Genomic DNA, 20,434 nt, shown 5'->3' on the forward strand with positions numbered 1-20,434 from the left:
TTAAGACATTTTTAGTCATGCAAGCTTTTCCTTGATTCTCTGAGACTCCTGTGTTGTTCTCGGTGTTATCTTGATCTTTTAAGTACATATTTTATTGAGTTTTGTTTTGATTGTTTAAGCGCTTTGTGACCCTGGTCTGGAAAAGCGCTATATAAATATTAATTACTTACTATCTATTGTGATTTCCCCATCACAACACACAAACAAACCCACAATGCTTCGAAACTCTGCTGTTAAAAAAACATTAGACTTGCCTAGATTTATTGGAATTAATGATTACATGACATGATCTAAAGGTATTTTATTTGTTGTTCTAGTCACAGACAGCACAAAATGATCTGGTAAAAACAATAGATGTGTATATATATATATATTTAAAAAAAAAATGTTAGCACCAAGTTCTTCAGTCTTGTGTTCAGGAAAAACAAAAAAAAAACAGGTCACGCCGACCTACAAGCACATCAGTGTTTACAGCTCCATGGTTGTAGGCATCTCTGTTGCAACATTCAAAGACTTGAAAACTCAATCAAAATCCATTTAAAAAGTGGTAATGCTAAAAACATAAAAAGATTCACAAGTAATGGGAAAACATTGGTTCTTGTGTACATCCATTTGTCTGACAAACAAACTATAAATACATTGTGTCGAAACCTACAGCATTGTATTGCACCGTCTAATGAAAGGAGGGAAGGGTTGTGCAAAATAGGGGAAGGACACGCGAGTAGTTGGATTGATCTGCTCTTGATATTTATAAGAATTAACTTAACTACATAATGTCTGTTCAGCATATGTTCTTTTTTTTTATAATTCTAGATCTCACCAGGTAGAGCCAGGTGTGTGCTTACCGGGGGAAATACCTTTCATAGCAAGCATATGATTAAACATTATCAAGAAACAAAAAATACAATCAACTGCTACATACACATCATCTACTAAAGACAACACAGTGCACAGGTGAAAGAGACATAAAATATGTTACACACAAAATCAATAGCATCTAGACTGCGTGCCTAGAAATGCTGTAAAAATGATCTAGATTTTAAGAGGCTGGTGGACTTGGATGTTCCTTAGTTATTTGGCAACTTTAACCAAACTACCTATCAGAGTGAGATTCGTAAAAATATTGCAAAGGCTCTGGTTGAAAATTAAATCATCCATTAAATTAAATCCAAAATACATGAAATCGAGGGGCGTTTAACATGAGTCTAAAAACATAATCTGTGGCGGTTGTAACGGTCCTGTGTTCAAATAGTGCAAGAGTTAGAGTTGTACTGCTACATGACTGTGCAACTAGACCCACGAGGTCAAAGTCAAAAGGCACAAACTTAAACCGAAAACCCCTGTCCAGGAAAAAAGAGGCAGCATGGTGCTTCATAAACTTTCTGTTGGAAGAGAGAGAGAGAACACTTGTGACTTTCATCAGGCCTAACAACGAGTGGTCATCAAGAGTCTAGATAGTTCCCAAGGACATAGTCGCACCATCGGGGTCCAGTCAGGCCCCTCAGCCTTGATTGCCTGATGATTTTGGCTGGTGGTTCAGAAGAAACTGGACTTCTAGATTTGCACTTCTGCCGTGCTTCTGGCCTTTGGCCATGCTCCAGTGCAGATGTTGACGTGTTCCTGGTCCTCATCCGTTTCCTGTTCACAGCTTTGTTGTCCGTCAAAGGTCTTCTCTGCCTATGCTCGGCAGACCTCTCATCCTTTGTCACAGTCCCAGAGTGGTGCTTCTCTGGTGTTTGATGGTGAGCGGGATTGATCTTTTTCAGAAACACACGGCAGTCCTTCAGTGTCTCAGGACTCCAGGCTTTGTCAGTGCAGTATTTTGGCTCTTTGTTTGCATCTGAAGGCTCCTGCTCACATCTACCCCGTCTGTGCTTCAGTCTATCCGTCTTCACCAAGTTAGACGCCTTCTTGCTTTTTTTGTTTTGCCTCTTCTTAAGCCAGACTATCCTTTCTTTTATTGTTAGGAACAACGTCCTTGCCCTGGATAGAATCATCTGGTATTTCCATGTTCCCCATTCTCTATTGGCTACATCCGCCTGGCGTTTATGAGTAAAAAGTTTTCGCCTCACGCCGTGTTGCTTTCTACTGATTTTTAGTCTTCTTTGAGCATCACTGTGTTGCGACGGACTTTGTGGCACAGTCTTTGCGAACTTCTTGACATGCTTGCGCAGCCGCTCTGCTTGAGGACTGCTGCAAGTACGCTTTTTGTTAACAGGACGAGAAAAATGCATCTCTTCGTATGGATTACGAGAGCTAGTTTTCTTGGTAATGTTCAGCGACTTTGTCTCCGTTGTTTGCATAAACCAGGAGCGGAGCTGCTGCTTGCTACACGTCCATGGTGCGTCTGGTTGAGATTCAAAAAGTGTTCTTGCCAGAGGAGATGGCTTAACTTCACTTTCTTCATCGGAGCTCGCTTTGGTTTTCGGTCCTTTCCCTTCGTTCGTCGAGTTCACTGAGACCCAACTGCCAGACATGAGATGGATTTGTTGAACAAGCCGTTGGTTCAAGGCGTCCGCTTCTGTGGAGGCTGCCCACCACCGCATCGGATCTCTGCAGGTAAATATCGAGTCCACGGACACCTCATCCATTTTGTTAAAGTCCAGAGACGCCATTTTTTTCTGTCCACATATTTTCTCACTTTCATCTACACAACTCTGTTGTTGCACCTGCTTCACACCATTGCTGGGCTTGTTTAGTAAAAGCTGTTTGGAGCGCCGCAGCAAAGCGCTACTGTGTCTACAGGACTTAGCGCTGGAGGTCGCAACAGCGTGCAGGAAATAAATGGAGGGCTTTCGTACTCTAATCGAATGACGAATCGGTGCCGGTCGGATCTTCGGTATTTCTTTATTCTCCACAACTTCCTGGTGTTGAGCATTACTCTGCTCGGACCACCTCGTTGTTAAGTAAGTTGATTTAGTAAATTTTGTCGTTGTGGGTCGGTTCTGATTCACCTCTTCAGGAGATTCCACAGGCTCCTTCTTGAGCTTAATTTTACGCTGCTTGGGTGATGCAGTGGCAACGGTAACCGAGATCCCGGAGACTTTGATTTTCGCAGGTCTGCCTGGTTTTCTTGCAGGTTGAGCATCTGACTCTTTTGGGTTCCGCAGTAGAGGCACTTTGAGTACTTTCCTGTTGTTGATGTCCTCTAAAGAGTTTCTTGTGGCAGATTTGAAGTGGCTGGAACTTTGTGCAACACTCTTGACACCTTTATGACATGCATCTTTAAATTCAATTTTTAGAGGATCAAAGCTCTCCGACACAGTCCTTTTGTTCCTCCTGGAGCGGCCGTACACCACGGTTATCTTGAGGTTGTTGTTCAACAAATCGTTTACTTCAATGTTGGTTTTATCAGCCACTTTCGAATCCGTCTGCGATGAAATTTGCTTTCGTGGTCGACCAATAGGTCTCTTTATTTTGGTCTCTAGTTGTGGCCTGAGTTTCTTTGGTCTTCCAGGACGTCTTTTAGGAGTAGAGTCCTGGCAAGATCTCCCTGGTAAAGTTCGATTTGCTGGTGAAAAGTCACATGATGTTTTGGAACGTGGGTTGGGTGATGCAGACTTTGGTGAAATCGGCAACTTTGCTGGTGAAGCACTAGAGCTGACTGGTGTTAAGGGAGACTTGGCTGGTGAGGAGCGAGTCTTGGCTGGTGAAGAGCGAGTCTTGGCTGGGGAGGAGGGAGTCTTGGCTGGGGAGGAGGGAGTCTTGGCTGGTGAGGAGGGAGTCTTGGCTGGTGAGGAGGGAGACTTGGCTGGTGAGGAGGGAGACTTGGCTGGTGAAGAGCGAGTCTTGGCTGGTGAGGAGGGAGACTTGGCTGGTGAAGAGCGAGTCTTGGCTGGTGAGGAGGGAGTCTTGGCTAATGAGGAGGCGGTTTTGGCTGGTGAAGAGCGAGTCTTGGCTGGTAAGGAGGGAGTCTTGGCTGGTGAGGAGCGAGTCTTGGCTGGTGAGGAGGCGGTTTTGGCTGGTGAGGAGGGAGTCTTGGCTGGTGAGGAGCGAGTTTTGGTTGTCATTGAAAGTGGCGACTTTGACAGAGATGAAGAAGTTTCACACAAAGTAGTTGACCTCATCGATGAGGGAACAAGTTTCAAACGACGAGTACCGCATTGTTCGGTCCTTTCCGTCCCAGACCATGAAGATTCCACACAGGGATCAAATGGTTCTCTAAGATTTGCATCAGAAAGCGAAGGTGCCGTTTTTAGACTGTATATGACGCCTTTCTTGTCTTTCATAGGTGATACGAGCATGAGCTTGATTGGACTGGTGTACTGGACTGGAGAGGTTGAGTACTCACAAGCGGCGGCGCTCGAGTCCATGTCCAAGGACTTGTTCTTTTGTCTTCTTGGAGAGGTTCGAATCGTTTTAAAACTTCGGTTTTCAGACTCGGGGCTGTTCATGGAGGGCTTTATTTGACAATGTGACACTTCTGGATGTTTAGGCGATTGAAAACTTGATATACTAGAAAATGGGGGGTCAAGTGTGTTAAGTTGAGTTTCTGAGCTATTTTCCGATCCTGACAGTGTGACCGTAGAACTTGTGTCCTTGTCTTCAGAAACTGGAGGCAAAACTTTATCCTCTTGTGATCTCAGATTAAAGATGTTTTCGGAAAAACATGCAACAAAAAACATCTTTCTAGGTTCTGTGACATAAGAGGAGAACCTTTGTGGAGGAACGATATTTCTCCTGGATCGCCTCGACTCTGTTTCAGAGGCAACTCCCTTTTGAAAGTCTTCTTGATAGTCCGAATCAGATTCAGAATCCTTTCTTTCTGTTAACAGTGTCTCCTCCGCTTTGGAACATCGGTATCCTGAACCCGTAAAGTGAACATTGTTTCCTTGTGTAGACTCTCCTTTTTCAATCTTGTCTCTTGTACTAATCTTGGGCTCTTCCATTTTTTCTTTTGTTTCAGCTTCAATATGGGATCCATTTTTCCCCCATGTGCCCTTTGAAGCCTGCTTCCTGTTGTACAACTGTGCAAGCTCTCGTTTAATGTTTAATGTTTGCCTTCGGCTGGATGCATCATTCGGAGGCTTGGCTATAGCTGCGAGTACTTTTTGGCGACAACGGGCGCGGGTGTTGGGTGAAACAGCCTCTTTGTTATCCTGACGATTGAATAGTTCACTGAGATTGTAGTCACTTGCACTGCCCGTGTGCAGGACAGTTGTGATAATCTCAGTCAGATGCGTGTCAGCACGAAAGTGAGACTTCTGATTTAAAGGGACTGAAGATGCCCAGTTTTTGTCAGATGCAGGGGGTTGTTCTTTGTCCAAGGGGCTAATAGTATCAAGTTTCTCGCTGAAGCGAAACATTACATCTTGTAATGAAGTCCCACTGGGGATGTGTGCCGCCCATAATGGACACTCAGACTCTTCTTTTGTCGAGTCCAAACATTCTTTCTGATAACAAGAGTTCACAGGATCCTTCACCGACAGCCTAGCATCCTCATGGCGAAGACATGGGGCCTTTTCGTGGCTTTTCATACGAATATCAGAGGAGACTGGCGAAAGAGGTGGGGGTGAGGGACTCGGCTCTCTCTTGAGAATTGGACATTGAGAATCATCCAACACCACCTCCTCTTTTATTTTCTTCACCATCTGCGATTTGCAAGAATGGGTTGATCTAGAGTTGGGGTGTGGATTGGTGTTGTTACAGCAGACAGATGGAGCCATATTTAAACTATGAGGGTGATTGAACAATTCTGACGCTACCATTTGGCAGTTATGCTCTCTAGCCTCGCTTTTGCAGTGCAAGTACTGCCAGCTTTTTGGGCACATCTCCGTCCCACAGGTTTCCATGCAACAGTGAGTTGAAACAAATGGAGACTCGCTTTCACTGCGTTTCATAGGGAATTGGTGGGTAAGGCAATTACAGTCTCCTTGATCATCTTCAGTTAAAGGGAATGGCTGGCTGCAGTCATGGGCTCCACATTTACCTGTCACCAATGGCAGTTGGATGGTAACTTCAGGTAGATGTGCACAGCAGCAATACGGTTGAAATTCTGAGCGATTTGGATCAACATCCGACAGCAGTCCTTCCCGTTGTGCCAACTTTAACATCTGGTAGAGTAAGGACCCATGAGCTGGACAAAGAGAACTTAGAACGGCATTCAACGGAGAGTTCTTGTGATGATCCTTCTGTCGACGTCCGAGATCAGATGGTTGACAGCAGCTAGAGGCAAGAGGCAAAGTCATCAATTAGGTGGTTTTGTATAGTTTGCATTAAGTAACTATTGGTAGGATTCATTGAATTAAAACAATTGAACAAATAGTCACAAGCAAAATACCAGTGATTTAAATGTAATACATTTAAAAAAGCTTTTGATGGCAGTTTGTGATTAAATGCAATTTTTCTATCAAATTTTCTATGACCGATGTTTGGCTTGGGCCAGCTAGGTGCAAATGTTAATGAAAAAAAAAGAGACAATTGAATCAGAGAAGGGTTTTATTAGTCAAGCTACTAGAAGTCGAAACCCAAGACTTCTGCAACAGGTAGATTAGATTGTAGAAACGCTTGAACCCATTTGTTTGATTCAATACTCAACAACAAAACATAACCAAACACATTAATAGTAAATCATCAAGTTAGTGACACATTTCACTGGCATCATTTACAACTGCATGTATTTGATATGTTATAACTTTGTCTTACTCTAGACTTTGTCTTCTTGACCCAGTAATGGATAATCAGAGTCAGATGTTGTTTAAGTGTGAATCTTAATTTGAGATATTTTCATAAAGTGTCTTTAAATTACTCCATTTTCACAATAGCACTATACAACAAATAGTTAGGCAGTCATTTGAGAAATACACAGATGATTCACATTTAAAGCATTCATGCAATTAAGATACAAGTAAACTAGTAAATCACAGTTCCTTAGCAAATAAATAAATATAAAAACAGACAAGACATTTAACAGGTTTCTACAATACAATATAAATGCTTCTCATAAATTATAGTGCAGTAATCAGAGTATAAATAAATAGCAGATTTCTTTCAACACACTGCTGAATTCGTACAAAACGAGCCTAAGCATTCTCAAGTGTACATTTCCATTTTATCGATATTGGTTTATGAGGCATTATTTCATACTATTTACATGCAAATCCCAGAGTGTTGCTGTGTATAACATTCAAGCTGTGGAGGAAAGGAGATAATTTAAAGTATACTTAACTTGAGCTAGTTAAGTTAGCATTGACATCACAAAACACATTAAGTAACCTGCTGCGTAAACAACTTGGCACTTCTCAACTGAGTGCCACCGCCAACCATCAGTAAAAACCAGTCGGTCCAGAAAGACTACATACTTTCAACATGGAGCTGAAATTTCATTAATGGCAATGTATGCAATGTTCCTGATGAAGAAACAGTCAATAGGTCTCTAAGCATGTGAGAGCTTATGACCAAGCACATTCAGCATCATCAGTGAACATCAGGAGAAACCCGACACTGGGTGATTTAGTTTAGAGGTATATATGGTAATGAGGTCATAAGAGAACAGACAGAGACAAACAATCTGCCATCGCAGAAAAACGTGTCGAGCAGTTTTGTGTAGTCGACCCGAATTGCTACTTTGGCAGTAGCAGCCCTGGTACTTAAAAAGAATAAATCTCAGAGGCAAACAAGAGTACAAATTCACTAATCTCTAAGACACCTACGAAAAGGCTTTAACCCTCCAACAGGTCAGTCTTCCTACAAGAGAACAAAATGATCTCATTAATATAAACCTGTTTCCAAAGCTATGGCTTGACAGTGTCACAACCTTTCAGTAGGTTTAACCGTTTGTGCCCGAAATGAGCCCATTTAGTAAAAATACAATATCAAGCAGCAGTCATTAAATCATTTTTTCAATTCTGAGCTACGGCAGTACTAACTCTGGCTGTAAAAACAAGATTTTCACGAACAACATTAATAATATCAAGGCTTTACAGTGCACATCACAAATCATGCGGCATTCCAACTGCACTCGATACAAAGATCAGACTAGCAGGTACAAGAGAGAGGGAGCATCACAAGAACAAAATGGCTTCAAAAGCGAATCTCTTAAAAAAAACAGTTCGCCATACAATCTTCCATCTGTAGAGTGCTTTTAAAACAATAATGCAACTTCTTTTATCTGACTTTACCGGTTCTAAGTCACTTAAGTAGTTCAAGGAGGTCACGGATAGATAGAAAGCTAAAAATGACAATCATCAACGGCCCTTTTACACAGGGCTTTAAGAATCAAACCTGAATAACCTCATAAAGCAAACATATAAGTCACTTCAGTTCTACAGTTGTGTTTTTCAATCACTAGATGTTGCGCACTATAACGGAAGATTGATATTTAAGTGTTGTAGTTAGTTTCCTCACATTGGAAAATTTATCACAATGTGCTAGATACAAAACACATTTTTTGTCCTAACATAAGCAATATTTCTAGTAATTCAAATGAAGTGAATTTAAATGCATCTTTAAATCAAGATGTGATATATACCCCAGCATCAGTCAGAAAAACACAACCATAGAGAAAGTCTTTAAAAAACAAACCTGAATATTAATATTCATACATATTGAAGGCATGTGTTGTGTCTGTGAAAAGTACTCTGTAAGAGGTCATTAGTTCAAGTTTTGAGGTGGTTCTGGTCTAAAACCCATTTGCAGTAGAAGTTGAGGACAATGTTCCTGAGTTAGCCGAACTAGTGTTTGAACCAGAACTAGATGAGTTGGACAAACCAAAGTTGGCAGATTTCTTTTTGGGTGGGTTCTTCAGCGTTCCAGTACGCTCTTTAACTTTATATTCCAGTGTGCTGTGGGGAACTCCATACACATTCTGGGCCTTGGACACACTCATGCGCCCCCCCATCACCATAGAAATGGCCTCTTCCATCAGTTCATGGTCATACTGACGGTACCTTCCCCGCTTTTTTCTTGGTTGCTTGTCTTTATCCCCGCATTTCCCATCTTCTGAATCATCCAAAGAGAATATGCGTTGTCGCATGCGTTGAGGTGAGTAGTTGGCACTTTCTGTACAGCCATGTGTCAGGAAAGGAAGTCTGAGTTTGAATGGAGCTGAGGATTTGGCAGGATTGAAATCTCCCTCCAATGATGGGAATCGTTGGTTTTCTGCCTTGTTATCATCATCAGCTTGCCAAGATCTGGTCTGGTCTGGTGCGGTACGGACCTGAGGAATACGTAGGGGTGAGGGCTGCTCCAGACTAGGAGTGGGGCTTGGAGATTGTTGGAGTGCATCCCTGAGCTGGGCAAAGGTGTGGGGTTGTTTATTGGGAAAATCACTTGCCTGATAAAATTTAACAGATGGGTGTGAAAAAAACAGGTCCCTGTTTTCCTCTGAATCTCCACCAAGTTCTGCCTGCTCTGCCCATTCAGCCACTTTCTGCAGAACAAGGCATGCGTCACCGCCAAGCATTGATGGCATGGCACGATATGATTGCGAATCCTTCTGGAATTCTTTACGTCCAGGGACAACCTTTAGTAATGTCCCTGGTTTCGGCCCTTGTTGGCGGTCTAGGCCTTGCTTTAGTGTGGATAGAGGTATTCCATAAAGCAATGCAGCACGCTGCACCCGAAGTTTCCCTGAACGAATATCTTTCAAGGCCTTCGACTGCAGACTCTCAGACAGCTCCCAGCTTCTTTCAATGTAGTCCTTCTGCCTGCACTGCCTCCTGATGGGAGGACCAAACAGCAGGGTCAGGATGGAGATGGAGGGTTTTTTTTTCATTGGGATCAGGGATAAAGTCGAGGGTTCCACTCCTTTATTCCTTGTGTTGGTAACATCACTGTGACCATTATGTTTAGTCTGTAATCAGTCAGTTTATGGGCCGTTACACTCTTACAAGTTTGTAAAAACGCCTATTCACGTCAGTGGAAGACCGTGAATGGCAGAAAATATTTTGCGGATGAGCAAGACGGGTAGTTTTGTGAAATCCTTTTTATTGACACTTTTATTTTGAATATTAAACACAAAATGTCAGCGTTTCAAATCCTAAATGTATAATAACATCAGTTGTTATCCTAGGTGCAACTGTGACGTTACCGTTCAAGAGATAAAAGAGTCAACCCCCAATATATTAATCACGTACAGTGTCAAAATATTATCAACGACTTGTGATGACACACCTGGACATGCAAAATTAAGGACGCTGCATTGGATAAGGTAGTGTAGGTTGCGATAAGTCCCTAAAAACCAAATTCACGCATGCATATTATGGTTGCGACATTCAAATGGACTCTTATTTTAATATAAAGTGTGATATTCAAATGCATGATAACCCATATATCAGAAATGCTAAGTAATTACAAAGATCTAGTATACTGAACTATCTAACCAAATATATCACTGTCCATCAACAGTTATTCAATTTCATCTTTTATAGCAAAACTGTTTTCTTGTATCAGAATCCAGCTCAGAAAACGAAAAAATATATATAAATCGCCATTTTCAATGTATGTGTGAAAGAAAGAGAAGCAGATTAAAATATATATAATCAAATTTAACTAAGGTGAAAATGTGTAGGAAATATTAAGCATATTAAAGTGAAAGGAAAAAGTGTATGAAATCAAACTTTGTGTGAAATAAAGTAAATGTAAACAAAAAAGAAACAATTTAAAGTAAAAAATACTGCTTAGATAGGTTAGCAACATTATTACCACTTGAGTTTGTGTTTATGGGCTGGCATTTACAAAGCTAAAGCAAAAGCAGCAGAATACAAATAGTGAAGAGAGATGAGATCTTTTAAGAATTGTTTCCATTTATAAAAGCGAATAGCACTTAAAATATCACATCTAGTAACTCCCATAATTAGGTGGTGTTTCAATTAATATAAACTTCAATAATAACAAGAGCGAATTCTCTAAGCATTATTTTTTACAAGAGAAGTTTGGCCATATCTTACTTCACCTCTTCATTTTGTATAATTCATATTGTGAAGAATCAATGACAAAAAAATTAAGAAAATCCATCATAGCATGGCTTTTCCCCCTAACATAGTTTAGAGTATTAGCCAGGATTTTCGAAACCCATAATAAATCATGCTTTATAAAAGAGGTTGTTCCGAAACGCTCAGAAAACTTACCCTGAGCTTTTGTCATTAGATCCTCCTGTTGCTGATTGGGTTGGATTTCTTTTGGAAAGGTCAAGTATAGCATCTGCCACAAAAGAAGAATATTATATACGACTGAAATAAAAACAAGCATCTGTTAAATGTGTACAATAACAAAGTAATACTGCCATTTGGTTTCATTAGTTACATTTTTGTGAACTGTGAAATCAGATGAGAACATTTCGAACAAAGAATTTGAAACATTTTCAATTGATGTCAGCAAAGGTACTAAACTTATTAGAAATAAAATAAATAGTACATTACTGAGCGTTGTCACTTGTCAACATCAAGTACAGTTAACAACATTAAAATCAAATCAAAAATAATAATCTTCAACGTCATCTTTTTTAAAAGATAATTTTCCTACCTGGTTCAGGTTCATTCTCCTGAACCCCTTGAACTCGGCCCACTGTTAGATCTAGAGGTCCGTCAAATGTTTCAGGTGAAGGCGATGACTCCCCTGTTTTCAAACTTGCACTTGTGTCTAGCAGGCACTTTGTTGCATATTCCATAGCAAACTTGTGAATCATTTTCTTCATCAGTTCTTGGGCAATTAGAGGAATGCTGGGATCAGTGCCAGCGTTCACATCTGATAAAAACAAGAAAACAACATTAATATACAGGACAACAAACTGAACATTGGGAGAGGTACAGTATATTAATAAACAAAGGTATGTGCCTTTTATAAGGTTATGGAAACAAGGTAAGCTTTGTGATTTTCACTTTTTTATTGGAAACTAGGGATCGGCAATTTTGTCAATTTCTACTTCTACCTCGGAGAAAGTTTACAGGAATTGCAGGTAAAGTGATTACTTTTATCCGACTGATCAGGTGACTTATTGGTTCAAATAAATCTTTGAGAAAGACATAGTCGTGTAAAGTCAAAGTAAGTTTCTTATTAAGTCTTAAAAAAGTTGTTGAGCCAAAAGTGGATGTGCTACGTCTGCAAAACCTAGTTTGTAACAGTCATACATCGGGGTATTGGACTACTAACCACACATTCAACATACAAGGAAACTTTTAGGAGGTTTGTTTTCATACAACCATGTTCTGTGAAAGATTTTTACTAATCCATTATCCATTATACTGAGCCACATCTACTCAAAAGTTCCGGAAAAAGCCAGATGCTTGGGGCTTCCTCTAGTTGATTAAATCAGATTTTAAAAAAACATTGCTGAATCTTAAATTATGCAGCTAGCTCATAGATTTAAAATTTAAAAAACATTTTTTGCAGTATAAGAAAAAGGCTGACTCACCTTTCTTGAGGAACACGGACTGAAGAAACTTGTGTGCTCTTTGGCTACTTTCAGAGAGCGTTGGAAGTTGACAAGGAGAATAATCGGAGGGGGAGGAGAGGGGCGAGACAGCCGATGGAGCTGGATCCTGTAGAGAAAACACATTTTTATTCCACTTTAAAGAAGTTGTTACTAAAAATGCATCGGCAGACATTTAGAGGAGTGCTTGCATTTATTAAATTAGAATGAATTCACAAGTAGAGATACGGTTTACCATGGTGAAGAGCAAATCTATTATTCTTTTATACGGCACAAAAAAATATGAACATGAAACATAAGACCCACTTCTTTTTTTTGAAGAAATTGTAAAGGATAGATGAGCTTTTTCCACCAGGCGGTCAGAAGACTCAACTCCCTCCCTGTCCGAGCATCCATTTCAACTCTGCTTTAACTTTTATCTGTGCTTTAACGTTTTTTTGTTTATATTCTGTTTATAAGTTGATCATTTAAGTTTGTCGATTATTTATTATATTTTGCTGGTTATTTATTTTCTTAATTAATGTCTTTAATTGTTTTAAGTGTTGTTAAGTATTCATGTTTTGCATCGTGGGTCAGAGAGGACCTCAATTTCATTTATGCTGCATGTCCTAATACATGCATATTTGACATTCAAAGAACTTGACTTGACTTAAACAAGTAAACACTACGTACAATCATTTAAAAAAAATATAGGAACATTTTCGAATTGCAGAGTTTATATCCGTTCTTACCGTGAGCTTGTCAAGGGAAAGGTTGCAGAATGTGCAGAGAGAGACACTCGACCCTGGTGACCAGTCATCCAGTTCAGCAGGTTCACAGTCTAGAATATAAGAACAAGTCATGTGGAGTTCAACTGAAAATATTAATATTTATCGGTATTTACCATCAAATAAATTAAGATCCCTCATCAACATTGAGCCATAAATTCCCTCGAGAATACTTTCGAGCCCTGAAAAGCAGAAAAATATACGTCAGACATGATATTATAATAAACAACAGCATTTTCAAATGTCAGTTATCCATTCAAAACAACTCAAATCCCATTTCTATAATCCCATTATACGTATTTTATATCATTTCTTGGTTTGTTTTGTTTAGTGAGGATCAAACCCCTCCCCCATATAAAAGCAACATTAAAAACGTTTGTCACTATATAGTTCATAAACTCCACGACCTCTGCTCGAGGAATTCAGAAGGAGAAGAACAAGGACACATGGAAGTGTTGGAGTGAGATGTCACTCACGCAGTCGGTGGGGAAATAAAAAAAAGAGTAAAAGAGAAAGCTAGCTAGGACAAAGGAAGCCAGCCGGCTAACTCCTCCGATTAGCCGGCTTGTAAATACTATCACGACAGCCGTCCATGAAGGAAATATCGTTCAAAAAAAGGCCTTAAATATTGTTTTGACTCGATTATATTGTACGTCTTTGATATCTTACCAACGCAATGGATCAATTTGTATCGCCATGAGTCAAGTTTTTGCCGAAACCCTCTCCTTTCTGCCGTGCATCTGGAGCACTGCACGGCCGCCATTCTGCTTCCTCCCCTCGCTCGCTCTGCCACAGGAAGCGGCCTCTTTCTCCCGCAGCAAAACAGCTGCAGTGCCGCTGCTTCTCCACTAGGTCGCGCTGTTGTCTATGACTTTTCAACAGAGTTCCTGCTCTTAAAACCACGATGTACGTCAATTATTTTAACCCTAAAACGATTCAATTATAGAACACGAAATTAATTGTGTATTTATAAAAAAAAGAAGCAAAGTTAACTCTTTCAAAACTATTACTCTTTATATTGTTCTGATAAAACATTGGTTATTTGAAATTATCGAATATTACACATGACCATGTCAATGGACCGTTCATTCAATATTCATTTTTGAAAGGCAAATAAAAAAGAACATTTCGGGACATTTAGTTTTTAAACATGAATTCAAAATCAAATGTAACGGCATGTTAAAAAAAAAAAAAATCAATACATTTTCGGAAAAGGCCTCGAATTTTTTATTTTTATTTTTAATAGTTAAATCTTCAGTGTGCGCCGATTTATTCGTGTAACAGGAAGGGCAACTGCAGTGACGTTCATGGCTGATGACGTATTTATTAGAACTTTACAACTTATTTATTAGTATGGAACTAACAAAATTGTAGTTCTTCGTATTGTCATATTGTTGTAGTGACAATATGAACCCTTTTAGGAGGCTTTTTGAACACGTTTGCCTGTTCATAGACTCCTTATATTCTGCTCGACTTGCAACCAACAAAATAGCAAGGTTCCACCCTAAGACTTGACCTAATACTACATCCCCCTTTCTGAATATGGAACAAAATATAAAACCAAACTCCAAATCAACCTAACTAAGAGAGTCGGGGTAGACTGCCCTCTCTCTGGTCTGGTATGGGGATTATTTAGCCTTTTGTTGATACTCAGACTCTATCTTAACTGCACATATAATCTTTCAAATATTTTGGACGTCTTCTGATTCTGTCTGAAAATTGTCTTTCTTCAACCGATTGTTGGATGTCTTCTTTCTTGATAGCTGGAATAATGTTCACATCTGGACCCACAGGAGTGGATGAAAGATCTGTTCCTGCTCCGAACTCCACGAGGCGTCTCAACCAAATATGATCGTGGAGCTTCTGCTTTAGAGACCACTGTACCTCTCTCTCCCTGGTCTTTAATCCACACATGACTTTCTTTTCTCAGTGGTGACATGTCATGTGTGTCTGTTGTTGTAATACTGTCGCTGTCTTCTCTGTGACTGTTAGACGATCACCATCAACACACTCCAGTTTTTAACTGGGACTCGTGTTCTTATTTGACTTCCCATCAGAAGTTCTGTAGGATATATCAGTTCTGCAGTGGAGCATTATGGTATGCCATGAGAGCAAGGTAGTGTTCTGTGGATTTTCCCAAGAGATTCTTCACAGTTCTCACTGCTCTCTCTGCCTCTCCATTGCTTTGAGGAAAGTGAGGACTTGACGTCACATGGCAGAAATCCCACTCCAGTGCGAATTTCTTGAAACTCCCTAAAGCATATTGTGGACCATTGTCATCGTTTCTTTAAACTGTACTCTTTCTTTACAACAGGTGTCACAGGACTACTAGTTACCAAGTCCTGGCCACCTCACTGACTGTTTGGCTCTTTCTCTGCATTTTGTAATTCCCAAATGTCCATCATGTAGTTTGGATAAGATTTCAGATCTCATCAACGCTGGAATAACAATCCTGCTGCCATAAAAAGGCTCACCTGAAAATGGTATAAAAGCTCAAATTTCTCTTTCTATTGAACTCGGCCATCCTTCCAAACAGAACTTCTTCAGCTGTTGGAAAACTGTGTCATTTTCTTGATGTTTCTGAATCTCCAAGTCTTTTCTCAGTAGCTGGTAGGCTCGCCATTAAGGTGTCAACATACAAGTTGATCTCATTCTCCTGTCGTCTCACTGAGAGGTTCTCTACACAATACATCTGCTGTTGCAATGCTTTTGCTTGCCACATGTGATTATTGTTATATATTGTGTATGAAAACCTCATCGAATGCGAGGAGGAAGTTCATTCAAACTCTTTGTTCCCAGCATTGGAACTAGAGGTTTATGGTCTGTCTCTACATGAAATGTTTTTCCAATCTTGAAGCATACGCCACTGGTTTCCACTCGGTGTTGTCATGCTGCTTAGAAGCTCCGCCCCCAAGCCATAGGAGGACGAATCAGCTGAGACGAGTGTTTTTGAGTTCGGGTCAAATAGCACAAGTCCTGGTGGAGTGGAGTCAGTACTTTTTTGATAGTATTAAAGGCTGATAGATATTGCATGAATTTGCTGTGATTTTTTCATTCCTAGAAAAAGTCTAGTCCTAGGGTGCTTTCAACACAAGGCAGTGGATGTTTCTCTCTCTTCACTGACTTGTTCAGCTCAGTGAGGTCGGTGCAGATTCTGACTCCATTTACTCCTGAACTCTTGGGCAGGTCCACCATGGGTGCACACCAGTCTGTGGAAGGGGACGCGCCTTGGGGTTGAAAGTGAAAATGGCTGTGCTCCCTCCTTTAATACAATGTTATACATACTACAACATGCCCACTTAGCAATGGCATGCTCAGACCTTCAACAACAAATAAGTCTTCCGCAGTGCTTAAATTATTCTTACTGATTTTTGTGTTAAATTTGCCTTTGACTTTCAGATTAATTCCTCCTGGACCTTTCGGTGTCTTCGTTGGCTTATTCAAGATTCCTAATTTCCCCTTTGAATGAAGTGCTTCTGGGACACCTTAGACGTCAGCACCTGTGTCGAGCTGAAACGTTGCTTTAACGTCTACCCATCAGTATGTGTGAATGGGGGAATGCTTGACTGTGAAAGCTCTTTGTGACCCTGGTCTAGAAAGGCGCTATACAAATAGACATTATTATTATTATTATTATTATTATTATTATTGTTGTAGCACAGAGACACACGTTTGCAGGTTCATAGACTCCTTTTATTCTGCTCGACTTGCAACTAACATAATAATAATAATAATAATAATAATAATCTCTATTTATATACTAGCAAGGCTTCTCCCTAAGACTTGACCTAACACTACACATATAACCATCCTTCTTCATATAATTCTTCATACCTTCTTGTGACTAATAATATTTACTGTAATCAAAAGAGTCGTGTACAACACACATTTGATCAATGTTGTCAATAAAAATGGTAAAAATATACGTATATAATTTTAACTCGCTAGAAATAATTCTTGCAAACCGAGTATATAATAATACTGATGATTCTGGAAACGTACATCTGTATTTTGGTCTTTAATAAGGTTTACCATAAGAACAAACGGCGTTCACTGCTGGCTAGTACGCATGCGCATGTGAATAGTTTGCAGATTATAAAAAGTCTACCTTTTTTTATTTTTTATTTTGATTAACATACACTTTCTTCTTCTAGTTTTTCTCCGAGTACACAAATCCGAAATATAAAATCAAATTAATAAATAATACATTTCAAAATTTAAAATAGAATACATGGAGCGATATTTCGTTATTGAGCAAAAAAAAAAACCCACGTTGTTCCACAACAATGCCGTTACACTAGTATGACGCTAGAGGGAGCCACAAACAATACTTTCATACCTTGGGTAAGGAAAAGCAGCCCTAAATCAAACAGAGACCGCGATTAGAATGTAATATGTTTTCAAAAAGAGATACAGAATAACATTGTAATGTCTTAATAAGACAGATTGAAATGTAGAAAAATAAACAGTTGCTAATATACTCATTTTCCGATGTTACAAAATGGGGAGAAAATAATAAGTTATAATCAAATAAATATATGAGATTTAACTAAATATTTCTTGTTTGACTTAGTGAGTGTTTTGAGGAGTGAAACTTAGAATTGCAACTTTTAAAAGGCTGTAACGTGCTTAATATTGGAGTCTCTTTCCAACCTTCTTGGACTAAGACAAATAATATATCCCGCCAGTGGTTCCGAATCCTGCCATAAGTTTCTAATTACACTGAAGTTAAAAATCAAACAATTTAAAAATGATGACGCAGCTGCAAGAAAGCACTTGGGTCTCGTCTTATTTATGACTGTTTTTGTCTTAAATTTCTATTGTACGAAGCGCTTAAGTTGTTGTTCAACGAGCTTGATTGCCTATGAAGCTATAATTATTTATTGCTTTATGACTCAAACACTCCTGTTTTTCAACCAACAACTGGGAAAAAGTTTTCATGCTAGAAACCCTAAATGAATCCCTGTTTCATGGACATGCAATAGGGCTAAGAAGAAATACCGCTCCAAACCCTTCCTCAAACCTAAAGTCAACTGTCCCTAGATTGTGTACCGAGACAGTGACATCAAAAAGCCAACTAGTTGGTTGGGCAGTTAGTGTTCTTTAAGAACATTCATTTAAACTTACATAAACATACATTTTAACATTTAAAAGGGGAGGCATCCAAGAAATTTGAGATGGAAATGATTGCCTTGGTGTGTTTTTAAGGGTGTGTATATGTCATACATCATTTGTGTGTGTGTTTATGTTTTTCTGTGTGTGTGAGACAGATGATCAATATTGTGTTTGGAGCATTGCCATTGTGAGTTCTACAGCGGTGCAGCATTCCCATCCCTACTGATTCTGGCTTCACGTCAGCTTCCCATGTCCAAACACACAACCACACATTACATCTGTTTTGAATTCCTGGTGTTTAATGGGAGATGGTGGTCACTGTGGGACATGGTTATGTGTCATACAGCATAGCCCGAAAGTCCCCTTTGAAGCTTCTCCTCAAGTTTAAGAATATGTTTGACAAAGTATCACAATGAACAGCTCCAGGTATCAATTCAAAATATAATAACTCTTGGGAATATTTTTGCAGTTTCTATAAAGGTGCTTCAAAATAATGATCCACTCCAGCTTTTGTGTTTGCAAATACTGTGTTTGCTTGTATATGTGGTGATTCAATTATAACTGGGATTTCTATCATACATGGGTTAGGGTTAGGGTTGGGGTTGGGGTTAGGGTTAGGGTTAGGGTTAGGGTTAGGGTTAGGGTTAGGGTTAGGGTTTGGGTTAGGGTTAGGGTTAGGGTTAGGTTTAGGGTTAGGGTTAGGGTTACATGTCACTTGTTGCAATTCTATTTTAGGCACCATTTGTCAGAAAAGTGAACAAAAAAACTAGACAATCTATTTAAAAAATGTGCACCCAATCACCAGTGCCAAAAACTCCAACTTTCTCAGTGTCCATACTTCGCTAATAGGCCATTATATCGTTGACCATCTCTGGTCCATACTGTACCAGTCCAAAATCATTCAGGGTACAATTGCCTCACAATATATTGTCCATAGACCACATTGCTATGTGATCTTTCTCGGTCAAAAAAGTCAAGTGCCTAGGTCCCACAAAAGAGACAATCATGTACCCAAGATTCAAGTAGCCTGCTGGTGATAAAACGACTAGTGCTGATGTGAACCCAAGGATGAATCTAGGCTAGACAATGCAATAGAAGGAGACCATTATGTATGGTGAAGTGATACCAACGATGCAAAAAAAAACAAATCCATCCATTTGAGAATCAGGAAGGAAGTTTTCTCATAAAGGAAATCAGCAGGTATAGAGAGACGGTGAAATGCAACTTTGACGTGGAAAGAAGTACCGCTGTGCGGAAAGACTTCAAGCTGCTTCTTTCACAACTAGTGCCCTTTCACGCTGGTTTTCCGTTGACCCGTTCACTCTCCTATTCCATCGGAGCATGCTGTCTTCTTCGGTGTCTGGAGGGGACCTTAGATAAAAAAAGACTGAGGGAGCTGTTGACGGTAAAAGAAAACTGCTCAAGGGGATTGCATAGCAAGTGGGTTTACATGGGATTATTATTCTTTAAACAAAAAGCACTTTAAGGGATACTGACATCTCACAGACATGATTGAGGAAGAGTATGGGGAACTGGAAGATGGAGGGTCATTTTTAATTTGAAATGCAAGAGGCCAGAACCTACTCAGGGACGGGCCAGGAGGGAGGTGGATGAGGGATGAGCAGAATAAGCCAAAACCAAAACCACATGCAAGGTTAACTACATTCACCAATGTCACAAAAGCCCAGAGCAGGAAATGGTGGTACTGTGAGTTGTCGGCCTGTCTTTACCCTCCTGTTGGCTTTATTTGACATTTATCGAGTTGTCATTATTTACTCTGAATTCTCGTGGCCCACTAACCCAGGACCTGGACATCCCCATTCCCTTGAAGTTGCCCTTAAAATAAAACTTGTTGGAGCTTATCTTGTCTGGTCTGCATTCCGGGTCATCATAGTTTGTGTGTAATTGCTTAGTCAGTCAAACCCACCCACTGACAGAACCTGGACGTTTTTTCCTCTGTTCTAATGATGCAGACTTTTGATCTCTTTGTGTGTAAGTAGAAAGAACAGATTGTAGCACTTCTTCGGGTTAGATCTAAAGATCTCCAGGGAATAAAGCGTTCAGGTTCAGTCAGTGGTTAGTTTTGTGTATGTCCTCACTGAACTGACTACAGATAAATACAGCATGTGTTGCTGGAATGCCAGACCTGGCAACGATCCTGAGACCTCAGGCGAAGCCACAT

The 20,434-nt window shown here is 39.9% G+C and overlaps 1 protein-coding gene across 2 annotated transcripts; it reads right to left on the bottom strand.

The window, feature by feature from the left end:
* Positions 1–292: 292 nt before the first annotated feature.
* lcorl (ligand dependent nuclear receptor corepressor-like) lies at positions 293–13,943 on the bottom strand. 2 transcript variants are annotated; one of them, XM_087799550.1, is made up of 7 exons: positions 13,807–13,943; positions 13,254–13,319; positions 13,102–13,190; positions 12,353–12,479; positions 11,464–11,685; positions 11,070–11,142; positions 293–6,165 (listed from the first exon to the last, which is right to left on the bottom strand). In XM_087799550.1, the coding sequence occupies exons 1-7, from the start codon at positions 13,898–13,900 to the stop codon at positions 1,443–1,445; spliced, it is 5,394 nt and encodes a 1,797-aa protein (XP_087655676.1). In that variant the 5' UTR covers positions 13,901–13,943; the 3' UTR covers positions 293–1,442. The 2 variants fall into 2 exon arrangements, with proteins under 2 accessions (XP_087655676.1, XP_087655684.1); XM_087799558.1 differs by lacking the exon at positions 293–6,165 and adding an exon at positions 6,488–9,659.
* Between the last annotated feature and the right edge of the window lie 6,491 nt (positions 13,944–20,434).

Source organism: Callionymus lyra, chromosome 1, assembly GCF_982586985.1.
Source record: "Callionymus lyra chromosome 1, fCalLyr1.hap1.1, whole genome shotgun sequence".
NCBI classification, from domain to species: Eukaryota; Metazoa; Chordata; class Actinopteri; order Syngnathiformes; family Callionymidae; genus Callionymus; species Callionymus lyra.